The sequence below is a fragment of the Anguilla anguilla genome, chromosome 5 (assembly GCF_013347855.1).
Source record: "Anguilla anguilla isolate fAngAng1 chromosome 5, fAngAng1.pri, whole genome shotgun sequence".
NCBI classification, from domain to species: Eukaryota; Metazoa; Chordata; class Actinopteri; order Anguilliformes; family Anguillidae; genus Anguilla; species Anguilla anguilla.
The window spans coordinates 6,641,761-6,659,814 of record NC_049205.1 but is presented as its reverse complement, the minus strand read 5'-3'; the positions used below and the strand labels follow the sequence as shown (position 1 = coordinate 6,659,814).

The 18,054-nt window shown below is 41.0% G+C and overlaps 1 protein-coding gene across 3 annotated transcripts in view; it reads right to left on the bottom strand.

Annotated features, from left to right (window-relative positions):
- Nucleotides 1-713: 713 nt before the first annotated feature.
- gabra2a (gamma-aminobutyric acid type A receptor subunit alpha2a) overlaps nucleotides 714-18,054 on the bottom strand; it is a 40,515-nt gene continuing 23,174 nt past the window's right edge. For 2 of the 3 annotated variants that reach the window (XM_035420089.1, XM_035420090.1), the window contains exons 8-10: nucleotides 12,637-12,789; nucleotides 6,717-6,919; nucleotides 714-2,602 (exon numbers count right to left, since the gene is read on the bottom strand). In XM_035420089.1, the coding sequence (XP_035275980.1) occupies nucleotides 2,297-2,602; nucleotides 6,717-6,919; nucleotides 12,637-12,789 (662 nt within the window). In that variant the 3' untranslated portion in view covers nucleotides 714-2,296. The remainder of the gene's footprint in view (nucleotides 2,603-6,716; nucleotides 6,920-12,636; nucleotides 12,790-18,054) is intronic. The other variant, XM_035420091.1, reaches the window with a different exon arrangement.

Here is an 18,054-nt window from a genome sequence, read left to right as displayed (position 1 = left end):
GGTTTCTCTTTGAGCCTTCTATGCCGAAGATGAAATTTGAATTACCTTTCGACGGCAGTGTAAAATTAATCTCCCTTGAAAGTCGTGCTTTATTGGGAGGTGTGCATACGGTCACACGTACCGCGTGCGGTAATGTCACTGCGCTGACACAAACCCGTCCCATAACCGCTTTCATCGAGAGCGTTTATGTTGTGTTTGGTAATCCAGGACTCCTGGCTTAAACAGGTTGTTTCAGAACGCCCTTGAGCTGTGTGTACGCTTAATCGACTGTTTCATCGACTTGTCTTTCACACGCACCGCAGATCTGTGAAGCCACGGCCCAGGAAAGAGATCACTACCACTACCTCGCTGAGTCTCTTCTCCGACTGAACAAAACCCACAGTATTATTTAAATCCTGGCTATTTTAATATGGCCTGGAAACAGTTGTTGCTGTTATTATTATGGTTATTATTAGAGAGTGAAGCCATTTTTTTTTTACCTTGTAAAGACCGCTACACTGTACAAAAATGTCTGTGAATTTCAGCGCAAAAGTCTGTAAAATAGTGGAGGAACAAAACTGTAAACAGCTGAAATGCAAATAATTGTATATATCAAAATTCTGTTTTCCACTGAAGCTGTAAGTTGTGTAACTTCACCATCAATATCAGCATGCCAAGCACTGAAGAATGAACTCAAAATGATTTTTTCCTCAAGCAAAAAATACAATAAAAAATTTCCATTCACAGTGAAGTTACTTTATTTTCACAATCAAAAAATAGTCATTTTGTGAGATTGTGTATTTCAAGTAAACAGTGTTCAGAATTTTAATATTGTGCACTTCACATTTTAACATTAAGTGCACACTACAGCAACAATTCTAGCTATACCACATTTTACTTACAATAGAAATGTTTTAAACAAAGTTTTTTTTTTTCTCCCTTATTTCCATCAACTAACAACAGCAAAAATATTTCAAAATAAATAAAAGGGAAGGCAACTGTGTTTAAAACCTTTAATTAAAAACCAAATAAATATACAGAATGGTTGCTTCTCAAAGATCTGCAGCATATGTACTGAAAAGATATCATAACTTGAATTAGAGATTTTGTTCTCAAGGCTTCCTGCTTCCTGGGTTTGATATGATATTCAATTTCAAAAAAAGAAAAGAGTTAATAAATATTAAGAAGAGCTTTTCCCTGCAATGTTGTTTTTCTTGCTGTGTTAACGTACTGTAACAAAATATTTGGCCCAAACCAGGAAATTGAGTCTGGGAAAATGAGACAAGGGTGTAAATATAAAAATACTGATATTACTTTGTCGAATATGTACAAATGCAACTATGAAGGCCTTTAAATGCGGTTGTTCACAAACAGATTAATAAAATGTAAATTAAATGGAATAATAAAAGGATGAGAAGCTTTTGTTTTTGTTTTTTTTTTGGCAAAAATCTTGTCAAAAGTGCAATCTAAAAATAAAATAGATCTGAAAATGGTGTATACCTAGGATCTGTGCAGGTGATGCTTTTAAAGTGAGGACTTCAAAATTTAAAAATGAAAGGCTTTGAGCTGAAGCAACTGCAGCAAATGTTTTGGTCCACTGATATTTTTCTCTTACTGAACAAAAAAAGAACAGAGATTCTCGTTTTATACCACTGCTTCAAAGAAGAAGTAATGAATTCAGAGAGACAGGCGAAAATATACACAATAAAAATACACACTGTACTGCAATTCCCCATCTACAGCTGTAATAGAGCAGTGGATTTCAGTGCAGGGAGTCTTCATGTTACTGAAACTATGAACACAAACCAGCCTACCAGTATCTGTTAAGACATTACATTACGTAGCTGTAATTCCTATATAATTACACGGTAATTACAGCTGTCATAACTGTATTAACAACCTTGTGCAATTTCATGTATTTAAAATGGCATCAAAATCTGCATTTACCCTCATCACAGATTTAGTGTCATTACAAATTTTGTAACAGAGTGTCCTCACAGCAGTTATAGATGACTGACAGAGTGCTTACAGGTGTAGAAGGTGCAACCTCAAAAGCGTGACTAAAGATCTTTCTTTTTTTTTTTTCCAGAACTGTCACCCAAACATTGTACAGTACAAACTATAGATAAATGCACATGTAAACCGATATTTACAGTGATGTCATTTTAATAGCACTGTGGAAGTAAAAAGGATTTTTAAAAAATGTCACTGTTGTCGTTGTCTTGGGGGCCAGTTGACCGAAATTCGGAGATTTCTGGCTGTATTTGGCACGTCTGGAGTCTCTTGCCCAGAACACTGCAAACTGTGCTCTGCTCCTCTACTTCGAGGGAACCAGACCCGTGATGACTGGTTCTCGGTTGAGATAAGTGGCCCAGTAAACCAGGTTGAAGGTCCCGAACAGGACCGGGAACATAATCCGGGACATGCGGTCGATTTTGCTCACGCTGTTGAAGGTCTTCTTGTTCTCCGCCGGCTTGGCCTCGGACTTGACCTTGCAGGGGTCAGGGGTCGCGCCCTTGGAGATGGTGGGCAGGGCCGAGTCCTTGGTGATGTTGGGCGCGTAGTTGGCCACGGCTACAGCATACGCGTTGTTCTTCTTCACGACAGAGGCCTTCTCTTTCTTCTGCGGGAAAAGAAAGAAAAAGTCTGGTTCTAGGGACTAGGGTCAAGGAACAACGGCCATGGAAAGGTGGTGAAAGATTTTTTCTCTGAGAAAAGCTAAGGGTGACAAAGCAGCCACCACGCCCTTAACTTTAAAATAACGATGGACAAGAACAAACAATAAAAACATGTGAATTTAACTGCAAATCAAAGTGAAGGACACATGTTGACTGACGTGTTGGAAACTATTCATCCAACCCGGTAACTCAAATGTGACCAAATTCAGACCTTGAGTTAGAACTTTATCTGCTTTGTTCATAAAGTATTTATGGAATTTCATAAAATATGACTCACATATGCCACAAAGTTTCCATTAGAGAGAGAGCGAGAGAGAGAAATCCAAATTATTTTTTCCCAAAAATACCGAGAGCAACTGCTTTGAATTTTCACCCCACAGAATAATGGGTGTTTTGTGTTTGTTTTATTCTGGTGAATGTGCTAAGCGGGAGACGTGCTCAGTCTCTCCATGCGTACGGAGGCACACATCTGTCAGTTACAGTTAAACAGAAGGCCTGCTGAGTCTGCAGGGGAGCTGGAATTACCCAGGGGGCAAAGGCAGAGAAACAAGAAAAACGGCACCCTCCTGAGCCTCCGATAAATGACAACTACAGCGTCGACTGGATGACTACTGCAGACTTACTGAATGACTACTGCAGCCCTACCACATGACTACTGCAGACCTACTGGACGAAGGGCGGTTGCAAGTGGGGTGAAATGTAGTGACGATTCTAGGGATCCACAACTAAAAACAAAATCTATTTGTTTTATTAAAGGCGGGCCTAGAGCAACATTCTTTCAGGGGAACCAGAATTCTGAGCTATGTCCCAGGATAACTCCTGCTGCAGCACCCTCCCCAAAACTCACCACTTCCACCTCCATATAAGTCAGCCTCATTAGCCAATCAAAATGCTGTGTTTACGTGCGACAGTTTGTTTTCCAAAATATAACAAATCCTAACGCGGGGTTAGTCCACTACAACATCAACCAGCTGACTGGCCTAAAGCAATCAAGTGATAATCATAAACACACCAAGGCAATTAGGCAAACCACTTCACAGTGACAGACATGCATTAGCTACTTTGAGAATGTGAAAGCCTTTGTAGATAATGCAGGCCAGCTGTATCAAGCATTAAAGCTGCATCAACGTCAATATTCCATCTGTACACATTAGGCATGTGTTCCGGTCTCTCTATCCCGGTGCCCAAACTCAGAACAGTAAAACATTTTCTGTCCTTCCTCGTCAATATCTCTTCAGAGTCAGCCATCCTTTGAAATGCGGCAGTTCATTTATTTCACTAATAACAGAACACGTTGCCCTAATAAGCCTATTAAACTGGGATATGGACGGTCTCGGGCATTGAACACCGCTCTTATCGGCCAGCTCCATAGAAAGCAGTGCACACCCGTGCAGTTTGAGCTGTGTGTGTCTCGTCTGTGTCTCAGATTTCTATGCCATTCGTCTCATAGGGACCTTGGGATCGACATTAACCTTCAGCATTGGCGCCTTTAATAACGGTAACACACCGCTTCACCTCCTGTGAGGCAACGCTGCTCAGCTTTACTGAAACCATCTGCTTTCGCCGTGAAATACTGCCGCGCTGGGCTCTTTTGAGCTGAGTTTTCCTTTATTTCCCCATGACTCAACTTTCTGTGGCAAATTTAAACTGTCAGGTTTAACTGTCGCTCACACAAGCTTAAAAAAAAAGAAGAAACCGAAGCAAAAAGCCTCTAGCATCAAGCACAAAGGCATATAGCGCACCCAATCAAAACCCAAAGGCAGAACAAACCCAAAATCCACCCAATTTGAGCTCGTACTCAAATCCCAGGACTGAGTGAATCCATAATCGTATTGCTTACATCTGGTTTTCAATCCAAAAGTCAAATGAATAGCACACAAACAGCCTAAATAGATGCAGACACACACAGATCAATCAGACCACAGCTGTAGCTTTACGTGTTAAGCCTCAGGCCAACCGTACAATTTCAACTGCTTACAAGAAAGTGTGGCAATCCTTATTTCTCATTGATTTCAAACCAGTTATCAGGGCTTTTGTTGAACAATGCTCACCGGCAGTGGAGTATTTCTGTTCAGTGGTGGAGCAATTATTTTGTTTAAGGAACAAATCACCCAAACCTACCCGGAAAGCACAATAATGTTTATATTTAGGGACTAAATATATACTAAGTACCTTTTAGAAGCAAAGTATTGCTGGCAAGGGGTACACTTTTATGTACCTATGGGGTAGCACCCCAGTGACAAGTGTTTGTACCTTTTTAGGCACATTTTAGAACTTCTTCTGTCTCCAGGGCAACCACCCTCAAGTCCTTTCGCAGGCACAAATTTCATTCTTTTAAATATCGCAATCTTTCTTTTCAATCGATACTTTTTCAATGGATGCTTTTAACAAAAAAAAATGTTCTTTTCATTATTCTTCTGAACATTTTTCTTGACATAACAACAGACAGTGTGTTATTTAATAAAAATAATGAAAGGTGCCAGATCTTTTATGCTGTCTGCACAGCAACAAATCATCAAAGTACATCACCAAGCTGAGAATTACGTCCACCCACCCATCCATCCATTATATATACCCGCTTATTCATGGTCAGGGTCATGGGGGGTGCTGGAGCCTATCCCGCTGTGTTTAGGCAAAAACACACCCTGGACAGGTCACTAATCTATCGCAGGGTACGCACACCAATCACCATTCACTCACGCACTCATACCTATGGGCAATTTAGAGTCCCCAGGTAGCCCTAACCTGCATGTCTTTGGACTGTGGGAGGAAACCGGAGTACCTGGAGGAAACCCATGCGGACACAGGGAGAACATGCAAACTCCACACAGACAGGCCCAGGTTCGAACCCAGAACCCTTCTGCTATGAGAGGAAAGTGCTACCCACTGCACCAACGTACCACGCATTATGACTAATGTTTGCCACTGAAATCTTATTGATAATCTATAGGGATTAATTATGTCAATAATAACACAGACTAACAGTAATTAAAGTTGTGGAATTAATGACATTTCTTCATAATCAATAAGGTAACTAACCCTTGAATTGATACACATTTGCCCCATAAAATGCTAATGTTGACTGAACATGAGCCTACATCTGTAATCCATTCATATTCATAGATTTGTTTCTTGCACAGCTGATCTGGCTTTATAGTCCCACACATAGATTTCCACCCATCAGGTATTAGTAATCCATTGAAGAGCAGGTTTTCTGTTATGTTTTTTTCAGCATTCTACAGTAAGTCAGTGTTCCATAACCTCATGGCTTTCAGTTACCAGTATTGATGGTAACATCGGCATTAGAATTTTCATTTAAGAACATTCTAATCCTATATTTGTGATGTCACACATGAAGGCATTAATCTCCCACACAGAGTTCTTCCTCAAACATTAAATGCGTCTTAAGAAAGCTGGGGTGGAACTACATACTGTAGCAGGATGAAATGTTTCTTGATGAAACGTGTGTGAACTCAGCCTCCCGGAAAAAAGGTTCTGATATTGTTGCCAGGCATCTTCCTTTCGGTCACTCTGTCTCTCGTCCTCGCCATTTCCTTTAATCTCAGGCCCGTTATCCTCGCCATGCTTCACAGGGTTCGGGTTCAGCTTCAAAGACTGGACTAGCGATGAACCCCTTAAAGGAGACGGTCTTTCCAATGCATGCTCTCTCCCTGCATGCTGCCAGATTGCAGAGCCAGGCTAATCAATATAACCAAAGCTACTCTCATTATCCCTGTGTGTAATCATACTACTGTGTAATCACGCTACAAAGCCACTTTCATTATTCATTCGTTTAAATAATATAGCAACAATGTGTGATTATCCTTATGTATTTCTTCCACCTCATGCAGACGGGGGGCAAAGCAGAGAGAGTTAGAGATGGGATCACAGTGCAGAAAGCGTGGTGACTGGGAATCGAGCCCTTGGCCACACAGGGGGATTGGTATACGGGTTTCGGTGTCTGTCGCCTTACGGGCAGCATCACAGTCCCACCCCATGAGATTTATCATAAAAAAACAAAATCAAAAAACGAAGGGAATAATATACACTTAGATTAACCTTGTCATTCACCAGGCTCTTTCCATCCCACGCCCAGCCACGCTTGGTGAAGTAGTTGACGGTGGCGAACTCGATGAGGGCGGAGAAGACGAAGGCGTAGCAGACGGCGATGAACCAGTCCATGGCGGTGGCGTAGGCCACCTTGGGGAGGGAGTTCCGGGCACTGATGCTCAGGGTGGTCATGGTCAACACGGTCGTCACTCCTGTAGAAGCATAACGGACGATACTGAGTGGCATGGAATTTGCAATGCTATTGTGCTGTACATCTTCCACACCCAACATGAAATTAATATGAGTTTTAAATGTCTGAGCCCTGGCAAGGCATTGGTTGTTTTAGTCTTTTTTTCCTACACCCTCGTGTCGTTAAAATGTTTGTATTTTGTATTTTACCAATTGTACAATATAATATACATAATATACTGAATATATCAGCCTCTATTAAATCGCAATTAACTATTTTTGTATTAAATTGTCTAGTACACATTCAAGGAAGTCTTTCCTTTTTTCATGCTTGAGCTGTAGAAAGGATCAAGCGTATTGTGAATGAAACAAAGAACATAACATTTGCTTAATATGTGGCGCTGAAAGTTCAAAGAACATCCTTCAGCGGCTTCCACTGTGACATCATCACCTCATTCATGAAAAATGAGCACAATCACAACAACAATCAGCTCGTCGTCAAGACAACCAATCACCCCTTCTAGTGACTGCCATCTTAGCGCCATCAGACATCTTATTTCACGGTGAGATATCACACCTGTTCCCATGGAGATAAAATTATGGGATGGAGGCAGCCTTTGGCTTTATTTATTTATAAAGCTTCTGGGAGTGGCCCAGCTCTCTGATATACTGCTTGTATAACCTGTGTCTATACATTGTCCTGTAGGTCAGAAAAGCACTATCGTCTTCACACATTCAATCGCCCTCACAGTAAATGGAAGCAATAAAGTGCCCGTGAAGGGGGGATTTACTGTATAAAAAAAATAAATAAATAAAAGAACTGCGAACCCTGGCGTTCCCTATGGCTTAGACCCCCCCCCCCCCACACTGCACCAGGCGTCCTTACTGAGAGTGAAGCTCTCTGTACTTAAAGCGTTGACACATTCAGTGAGTGTCAGTGGAAATGTGTGGATGCTGTTACAGGGGAAAACCGCATCACCAGCCTTTCCTAAAAATAATCGCTTTCCCCCTCGGTGCGCACTTCCAAAGATGGAGACGTCTGCAATAAATGAATTCCAGCATCTTGCTGTTTTTGGGTTTTTTTTATTTTTTTTTTTACATACCCTCTGTTTCAAAGGGCGGTTTGTTCTTTTGAACGAGAGGGGCAAAGCATCAGACCTCAGCGGTAGATTGCTGCAAATTAAAAATAAATAAATAAATCTATGTTTCCAAGCAGCAAATGCTTTACAGTCGCAACTCCTGTGTAGTAAAAAAACAAAACGAAACCCTTCAACTCCCCGATCTCCAGAGAAATGGGACTATAACTCTTAACTTTGATATTCTCAATACCGGGACACAAAGAACACGAGTCTTTTCATCTGATGGTATTCAAAGGAACTAACGGCCCTCCGTTTAGAGGACCCCACGGGGTCGTCAAAGATTTCTTCTGAACCTTTGCTTTCAAAATGCAGAGGAACATGGGAAAGTTGACTCCAGCAGAGTGAATGAGAACAGAGATTCTACTGATCAACTCTATACTGTGTGTCTACAGATCCATTACATATTCAGCTCCATACTGTGTGGCCCTTCCTTGGAGCTGGAACCTTTCAATTCCGGGAAAATGCCCAGACTGATTACTCAGCATGCATGCGGTTTGTTTACCAGATTAAATGTACCAGTAATCACTCCATTCATTTTCTCACAGTGGTGCATTATGGGGGACGTGCCTTGGTACCCCTCAGGAAGTGATGTAATCAATGAGGCTAATTACCCCGAGCCCACGGTTCCCTTCAGCCTGTCAGTAGGCATCGAAGCAGATAAATCAAATCTGGGAAAAGCTGCCATCTATTTCCCCAGATGCACTGAAAGTTGCTTTGACTTACGCCTCTCCTTAATAGAGGCTTTTGAAATTTCATACTTTTTTCTATTATACTCTTTTCTTTTCTTTTTCTTGAATGGGGTACAGTCCTTCCTAATGCATATTTGTGCTTGGAGATCTGTGTGTAAACGTACACAGCACAGAGCCTTAGCCTTCAGTGTCTGAGCCCACAGAGTCACTGCAGATACGCTTTGTAGTTCTGCCCTATTAAAATGGATTGAGACATGTGTACCCATTTTACTGGGCGCAGTCATTTAGCTGCACCTGGCACACTATAAAACTACCTGATGGCAAATATGTTGAGTTAGCGTAGGCTGAAACAAGCAATTGCTTTAATTTGAGTTTACTGAGGCTAATACAATTTATTGAATTGATAATATACTCTGTGATAGTAAAATGATTTTAGGGACTGTGTTTGTTGAAAATGAAAAATTCAAACAAACAGAGCTTACAACAAAATTAGATTTTAGTCGTTGAAGGCAAGACTTTAATGAAAATGGGTTTCTCAAGGGAAATTCCCAGCAAAAATAAATAAATAACTAAATACATCCAAAAAATAAAAACTGTTCCTTGAGAGCAAGAAAGTTATGATTATTTTTCCCCCAGTTTAACTGTTGCTATTTTGAACTTTAACAGTTTACTTAAACCCTTTCAACACAAGACTGACATAACCCATCACTTGTCTTGGTATGACACCTGTCATAACATTTACTGATAAAGTTATGACAGTTTTATGTCATTTTGACAAAAAATTGACATCATCTGTCATGCCAACTTGTGACAGTTATGTAATATGTATGAAGGTGTCATGTCATGTCGAAGGGTTCAAGTTAAGTATATTATCATGTATTCATATGCTCAGGAATTTCATCTGGAATTTAGAAGAACAAAATTTTGAGATGTACATAATATAATTTGTGGAAGAACTCCCAGAATTTCTCCCCCTTACATATCTCCCCCAATAATTCCCTAAAATACTGTGTATGCCTAATAACATACAACAGGGCTGCCTAATAACATGCAAGCATGCCTTTCTCTGATAAATTAACACTGGTCCTCTCTACCAATATTAATTTATGTTTATACAAACATAAGTAAAACAATTATGTCATAAGGATATTCACTTTCGTTCTTCTAAGAGAAAAAGATTCGTATTTTTAGAACCCGTTCCAAGTTTTCTCCGCAGATCAGTCCAAATATGGCCGTTCATTTGAAAAAATGAATAATAAAATGAATCTATTTATGGAAATATTACAGAGATGTCACTGTGTCTGATGATAAGCAATCGCTATTCACAGACACGGCGGCTCACTTCTTCACTCCTTCTTGCTGACTTAACGGCCGTCTTTATGCTCTGCTCCTACCGTAAACCCACATTTTAAATGATCACAAAAGTTTATCTTTAAAAAAAAAAAAAAAAAAAAAAAAAAAATGCTGGCTCATTCTCTGAAGATGAATGAACTTCTAAGGCGCAACGGCAGATGCATTCTTGTCTTCTCAGCATAAGCAAAGTGCTTCAGCTGTGTAGCGTAATTGCTGAGAATATGGACAAGTCAGCAAGTATCTACATGTCAGACACACTTAAGCTCTCCCCAGGGGGTTCTAATACCCGTGTTCCACGAGAGGGAGTCCTGCAATGCATTGTGGGAAGTCTATGGAACAGACTGCTGAATGATTTGTTAACCTCAGGTGGCCCCTCCTTCATATAATCAGGTTCAGATGGGCCATTTATTTTAAGGATTTTTCTGTCCAATTGAGATTTCAGACCCCTTCCGCCAAAAACTTCTTCATGTCTTAATGACACCAGACGTACACAAGATATGTCATTTTGTCACATGTCAACAATTCATTAGCAAATGTAATGCTTTATGAACATCAGGATTCACGTAAAACAGTGTTCCAAAATATGATTAAAAAAATTATTTAATGTGACTTAATGCCAACACACTGACCAAATTTCTTAAAAATATGAAAATATCTTGTCAATGCAAAACATTCTGTACGATAATGAAAGCTAGTCAGTTTTCTAACACAGTCTTCAACAGGAGCCTATTTTTTAATCAGTGCAATATAAGATTATGATTTTTTTGTGTGACTTTGTAATATAAGATGAGTTTTATAGAGTGGTAGTCATTCGGTTACAGCACCATCTGAACTCAAACTCACCTCCATGAAAACTTCATCATACTCAGACTCATGTACAGCCATGGAACTACCTCAGGGAGACTAATGATTGTCTGATGGCTGATGACTCAGATTGCCACAGGCTCCCCTGTTTGTGCTGTTTTGGAAATAACTGATCCACCTCCAGTGCCTCGGGGACAATAGTGGCCTCTCACAGTCCTCAGTAAGTTCTGATCCTACCCCTTTGGAAGAGTTGAGCATGTCCACATCAGGTAATCTGGTGCTGAAGCTCACATGCTCACCTGTGGTGTTCCACAAGGACCTGTTTTAGGTCCCACTCTTTATCAACTGTTTGCTTCCGTCTGGCCATAATCATTTACCAAGATACACCCTTTCCACTGACAACACACTAATCTATTGAAGCAGTCATCCTTAACCATATATGTGGTTATTTCCACCTTAATATTGCCCTAGGGAAGTTAGGTCTTTGAGGAAACGTATCTATCATCCATGGAAGTTTCACTTGGACAACAGTAAAACAGAATATGTATGAATAAGTACATCAAGACTGATTCTGCACTCTCATACCCTCTAGCTCAATAGCACTCGACAGGTAATTACTCTGTCGTGTCCCATCATAAATCTGAGGTGTAAAATGGCCCCTCCCGTATGTCTGAATGTCACTTAGCCAATGGTCTTTAAGAAAAATTTTAAACATTTCTTAAAACCTAATTTAACTGCTGTTTTAACCTTGTCGGTGTTATAAATTCCCATTTTACTGTCATATGGCCTTATTTTTTATCTGTACAGCCCAACTGCCTTCTGAACCAGATGTCCTCTTGGATATGGATTTTTTATTTTTTTTTATTTTATAATAATCTGTCTACATTTTAATGGGTTCTGTCTTTTACAGTTCACTTTATTGTATATAAGCAAGAAACCACAGATTTATTTTAATAAATCTATACCACATTTTTTTAAAATGCTAAATTCCACAAGCGGCGCACTTGAGTTCTGGAACTCAGGAAATGAGAAAATTCTCTCATTCCATCAGATATCATTATATGCATGGCAGGACCGTAAGCCAATTACACCAGATAAAGAAGGCACTGCACCAATGCCTTCCTGTTTGACTGAGATTGATTTTACTCAAATTGCATGCGCTCACACAGTTTTTCCAACTTGACTGACGAGCATTTTACTTGTGTGGTAAGAAATAGGAACTTTCCTCTCCTCAGGAGTTGAGGAAGTTGAGGGTGGTGTGCCTCGTGATACAATAAGCTACCTTTGGCATAAAGAGGCATAAGCTGGCTGTTTTCCCATATTAACATAATGTATCAAACATATGGTGAAATGTTTGTTCATAAACATTTGCTGGTCTTTTGTACTATTCTTTCCTGTCAGTCCGAAGTACAGACGTGGTTTATGTATAGAATATTTTATAGAATATAAGTGTGAGAAAGCTCCCCTTTTTAGAGTGGACGGATGTGAATAAACTTTTACTGGAAGCGGGTGTCTGCAGTGGAAGAAAAATGCTGTAAATCTTGAGTTTTATGACTGAGTTACATGACACTTTGTAAATGAGAAATCTCTCTAAAGGCTTTCAAATGGCACCATTTCTGTGTCAAAACAATGACTACAGTAGAGGCCTGAGACCTATAAGGAACAGTTTTCTGTGTGAATGCAGAAATATGCACACACACACACACACACACACACACACACACACAGCTCTGCATCACTAGGTGTCCCACTCACCAAAAACAGTTCTGGCGGGCACAGACTCTCTGTTGAGCCAGAAGGACACTTGGGAGAGGATGACGGTCATGATGCAGGGCAGGTAGGTCTGGATGACAAAGTAGCCGATCTTCCTCTTCAGATGGAAGTGCACCGTCATGACCGTGTACTCACCTGGAGAGAGAGAGAGGTCATTGGAGAGAGGCTGCCATGGAAACATGGAGTGCTATGCATCAGACGGCAGGAACAGCATCTATCAGTACGCACTTAAAGCACTGAACTACTGCTCTGTACCATAAACAGTTACACGTCTCGTTTTGATTTGTATATCGACTGTGTGGTCCCCCGCGTACGGAGCCGGGGACCAGAATTGATTTCCGACACGTCATGATGTTTGGCTACACCACACATTTTGCTTCGCGCCGATAATTTTACAGCAGCAGGTGGTCCTGAAGCGTGGCTTTTTGCATGCTCATAAAGCACTTTCCACAGACGCGGTCGGACGACCGCTTCCATCTAAATCATGCCTTTCAATTCCCCAGGCGTGCGGGGTTTTCACTCTCTCAAGGTGACACATTTACAGTTCTGCATTCCATTCGCACCTGGCAACCCTGTCTTTATTCGACTTCTGTATAAATCAGACGCTGAAATATCCGCCGTGGTCTTTTTTCTTCTTTTTTTTTTTACCTTTCTTTTATATTAAATAATATTCTGCAAGTAACTGACACTGCAGAAAAAAAGGCACAGGGGGAAATTGAAGGAACTCTTCAATTGTGGTTATTTGAGAGAGGGAACGCGGAGGTTATGATGTGCACAATGTCCCCCGAAATGGCATCTTCTCCCGCTCGAGGAGCCCGGGTAACGGTCGGCGCCGTTTCTTTGTGCGGTGTGGATGCTTCCTGTTCTCATTCGGCGCACTGCAGACGCAAGGCTAAATTGCTTTTTTTGACTGCTAAGCGTGACAGGAGCCGAGCTGATCTCCCATCTCGACTCGCTGCTCAAAAGCCTGCCCTCTGCTCTTCCGGGCCTCGCAATCCGATTGGCCAGTTTATCACAGGAATGCAACAAGGCAGGATGTTATGAGGACAGACAGGCTTACCTCCTACAAACAAAAAAATGTATTAATTTTTTATTCCTTGCCAGACCTTTGTGTGGGAAGTGAGAGGCCATTGGTCCTAATAGCACACTGAATCTTTTTCCATAGCAACACCTGCAACAATTTTATTATGCAATGTGTTTGTACACAACCTGAGAAAAGAATGTTCAGATTTGGAAAATATTGAGTGCTCAAAAAAGATACTGTCAATGTTTCCTTGGTGACAGTTGTTAATTTTAGTTTTGTTAATAATTATAGTTGAGAATTTTCCATGACCACCTGTATTACAACTGTAGCCAGAACAGCTCAATATTCGCATTCCATTAACGTGATTCATAAAACGTGAAGGCAATAATTAAAATGGCATCTGTTATTTTGCTCTCTAAGACAGATGGGAAATTATTGCTGTTAATATGCATAACTCTGATTTGTAATTTGACTGAAATATACTTTATGCATCGCACAGCGCTGCACAATTTTTCGCACATTGTATTGCTTAGAAACAGCTGGGCAGCCATTATGATTTTGCATACTCAATTCATGATTTGTACTTAAGCTTCTTTGGCACTGTCGTATAAAGTTCCTGAAGAGAAACATGGATGAGTTTACCACCACATCTTCTAATAAAAGCCCAAGTCTCATGGCAGATAGCATCCACAGGATGACCCTACCATCCACAGATCGGTACGGAAGAACAGCCTGCAAGTCTAGCATGAAGTAACTCATGTTACCACAGGGTGGCAGCACTACGCTTCAAATGGCAAGCACTTCGTTTGGGCGACATTGCGGCAAACGTACGGCTAACCAGCTAGCTGGGAAAAAAAGCGTTATCTATTATACAGAATGTTTTTTAAACTGAAACTATTTAACTGGCGGTACAAACACACACACACACACACACATACATACTACGTGTATACTCTGGTACCTTGAGGTAGCTTAGTAATCGGTGGTCAGAATTCTTTACTGAAAAGAAGGACGTGGTCACCCCAAGTTTCTTTAGCCAGTAAGTGACATCACTTTCATTATGCCGAGTACCCTTCTCAGGAAAGGACATCAGACGTAGGAATAGTCCAAATATGGTACTTAAAATTCTATGAGACAGGATAATTTCTGCAGAGATTGCATAGAAATAATGATGCACAGCAGCAAGACTTCATGCAACTTAAGTTCCAACAGTTTCCACCATTTTATCCAGCCAACATCTATAGCCATTTCAACTGAGTCATTAATTTGTCAATGAAGTGCAATCAAAATGGGCAAACGAAGATAAAATTCGAACAGTCCGGATGGCCATTTCTCTGATCAGAACGGGAAATACAAATACTACCTTTATCGCGATGGCGCCAGCGCAAAAGTAATTCTGTGAAAAATTCTAGTATGTGTGTGAAGATGTGATTTTGAATGTGTGTAGAATGTCCGAATGGCAGTAAAACTGTTCCTACTGTGTGAAGAGAACACGCATTCCTGCATTTCACTCCATAAAGGACTCAAATGGTGGGGCTAGTATGTGAAACAACACCCTCAGTATTTCTGTATACCCCATTATATGGTATTCCTAGCCATTGGCTGAAGGTCAGCTAAGTATTAATAACCTTTTTAAGAGTAGGTTTCCTGTAAATCCACTGCTTTCAATAACCAGTAGTGAGAACATTCTAATCACATATTTGTGATCTCACGCCTTAAGGGGTTAACTAGCTATTTCCTGGTTCAAGAACACACGCGCACTCACTTAACAACACGAATATATTACATCTACAAGTGTGAATGGACTGCATTAACATTTCATTCATGGAGTGGCCACTCCAACGCTGAGCAACTTTATAATGTAGAACAGAAGTGGGAGAGAGCAGGCGAAGCTAAACAAGTTTCAAATGTATAATAATATTAACAACAATGTTTCAAGGGCACATCGTTTCAAGCCTTTCGGAGACAGGAAGTACCGCGGGTCAGAGCGTCTGAGAGCCTTGTGTCTATGACAGAGACGAACACGAAAAGCAGAAAGAACGAGCCAATCGCTGACTTACTCATCATGCACCTCTGCAGCTCAGGGTTTTGCTTTGGCTGCTTAACAGCATTTGCATTTTACGCATTGTGCAGATACTCTTATCCGGAGAATTTGTACAGCTCGCATGGCTGTGTGCATGCGTGCGTGCAGGCGTGTGTGCGTGCACGCAGTCTGTTCAGACAGCTGGACATTTACTAAAGCAGTTAAGGGTAAGTACCTTGCTCAGGGGTACAATGATAGTGCCCCACCTGTGAATTAAGCCTCAGCATCTCAGTTGTGTACATTTTCAACAAACCGAGCTCCCTGACTATTGTGTATACACCAGCTATTAATAATGCATTCATAATAATGTTATGGATGTAGTGCTTTTCTTACTTGGTGTTGAAAGCCCTTGGCAAAATAAAAATAGCTTGAAGCAGGATAAATAAAACCGAACGCAACAGAATAAATGAAACATCGGTTAAAGTGGCTGTGCACATGCACAAAGACTATCATTAAAAGCAAAAAATAAACCAGGGCCATTTAACAGTAGAAGTTCAAACACGCCTGGTTAAAAAATGATATGCGTCACAGCACCATTGTGTGCAAAGGACCACATTCACTGACTCTGGGTTCGATTGCTTGTCCTGCTTCACCTTTTGTGATGTCACAATGGAGGTGTTTTCTTGATTTATCAGATGCCCAGGAAAACTTGGTAGTTTAGGCAAAGAATCTATAACTAATAAGATGGCAACAGCAGTTTCTGGTATTATCAGTATGACTTAACCGCTCATGAATATTCTTGAGAAGGTGTGCCCTGTCACAGAATATCAATTGCCACAGTATTGTTCTCGAGCACGCGCCGCCATGAATATTCATAAGATGCATCAATTCGCGATGTTTCGGTTTCAATGGTGGCGAGAGGCAGAGCATTAAACGTTAATAATGTGGGGCTGTGAATCTAGGGCGTCTGTAAATTCCGCGGTTTTAGTTCGACCGGGCGAACAGGCCGCCGTCAATAGCAGCGGAGCACGCGGGGAGATGGCGCACTGGAGCAGACAACCCTTCGGAGCAGGAGGAAGCCTGCGTGTGCATCATTACTGAGGGCACAAAGCCTCGAGTGTGAGCTTTTCTTAGAGACAAACTGATGAGGCCTCTGGTACCGAGCGCTCGGGACGCTGCCGCATTCTCTGCCATGCGGCTTCGAGGAAAAAACAAGACCAAATCAATCAATCGGGCCGACGCTTGATCCCAGGAACTCAAGCTAACACCGATCCAAAGATCCCAAGCTCACATTGATTCAGGGATCTCGAGCTGGATGGTTTTTTTTTTTTTTTTTCTTAGTCTTTTTCACTGAGAGAAAAAGAAATTCTAAAGGATTAAGAGATCAGTGGAAAATAAAAAGGGAAGGAAGGCGATGGTGAATCACACGACTCGGTTTTCTTTAGCTCAGCCAGAGGCGTGGATTTGCTCCTGCCTAAAATGGAGCGACAGTAGCCCAGTGGAGTGGCGCAGTGGCTTGCGTAACCTCCCCCTGTGCACTTATCCAATAGGAAAACAATACAGAGCTCCACCCCTGCACTCTGTCCAAAATGCACTGATATACACAAAAGTGACCTGATGTACACTGAAATGCTCTGATGTACACTGAAATGCTCTGATGTACACTGAAATGCTCTGATGTACACTGAAATGCCCTGATGTACACTGAAATGCTCTGATGTACACTGAAATGCTCTGATGCACACTGAAATGCTCTGATGCACACTGAAATGCTCTGATGTACACTGAAATGCCCTGATGTACACTGAAATCCACTGATGTACACTGAAATGTTGAGGTACACACTAAAATGCACTGAAATACACCAGGATGTGCTAATAGGAGGAACGGATGAACTCCATTGAGCCCGAGCAGTTTTTTGCTGCCACTATAACATTTTAAAAGCTTTTTTTTTTTTTAGGTTATGAAAAGTTGTGAATGTACTGTAATATCTCTGTTATGCTCTGCAGTGAACACATCCTTGCAAAGCTGCAGTCCGGAAATTGCCTGGAGTGGCAAACACATCCGTACAATGCTGCGCCCTCAGGATTTCTTCGTGTGGAAAATGTGTCTCACAATTTTCTCATTGTGTGGCGGAAAAAAGACCCATTCAGAAGGCACCCAGGAAGGAAGTTATGGGTTGGGAAATAAATATACGCCATTAAAATTATTAATATTATTATTAATTTTTCACCATAATCTCATCACAGTGTTGTTAGTAAAACAAAATACGCATGCACAGCCTGGGCATGATAAAAAAACAATAATAAGAGTTTGAATGTTTTTATCAGATTACTATTCTTTATTAATTGTA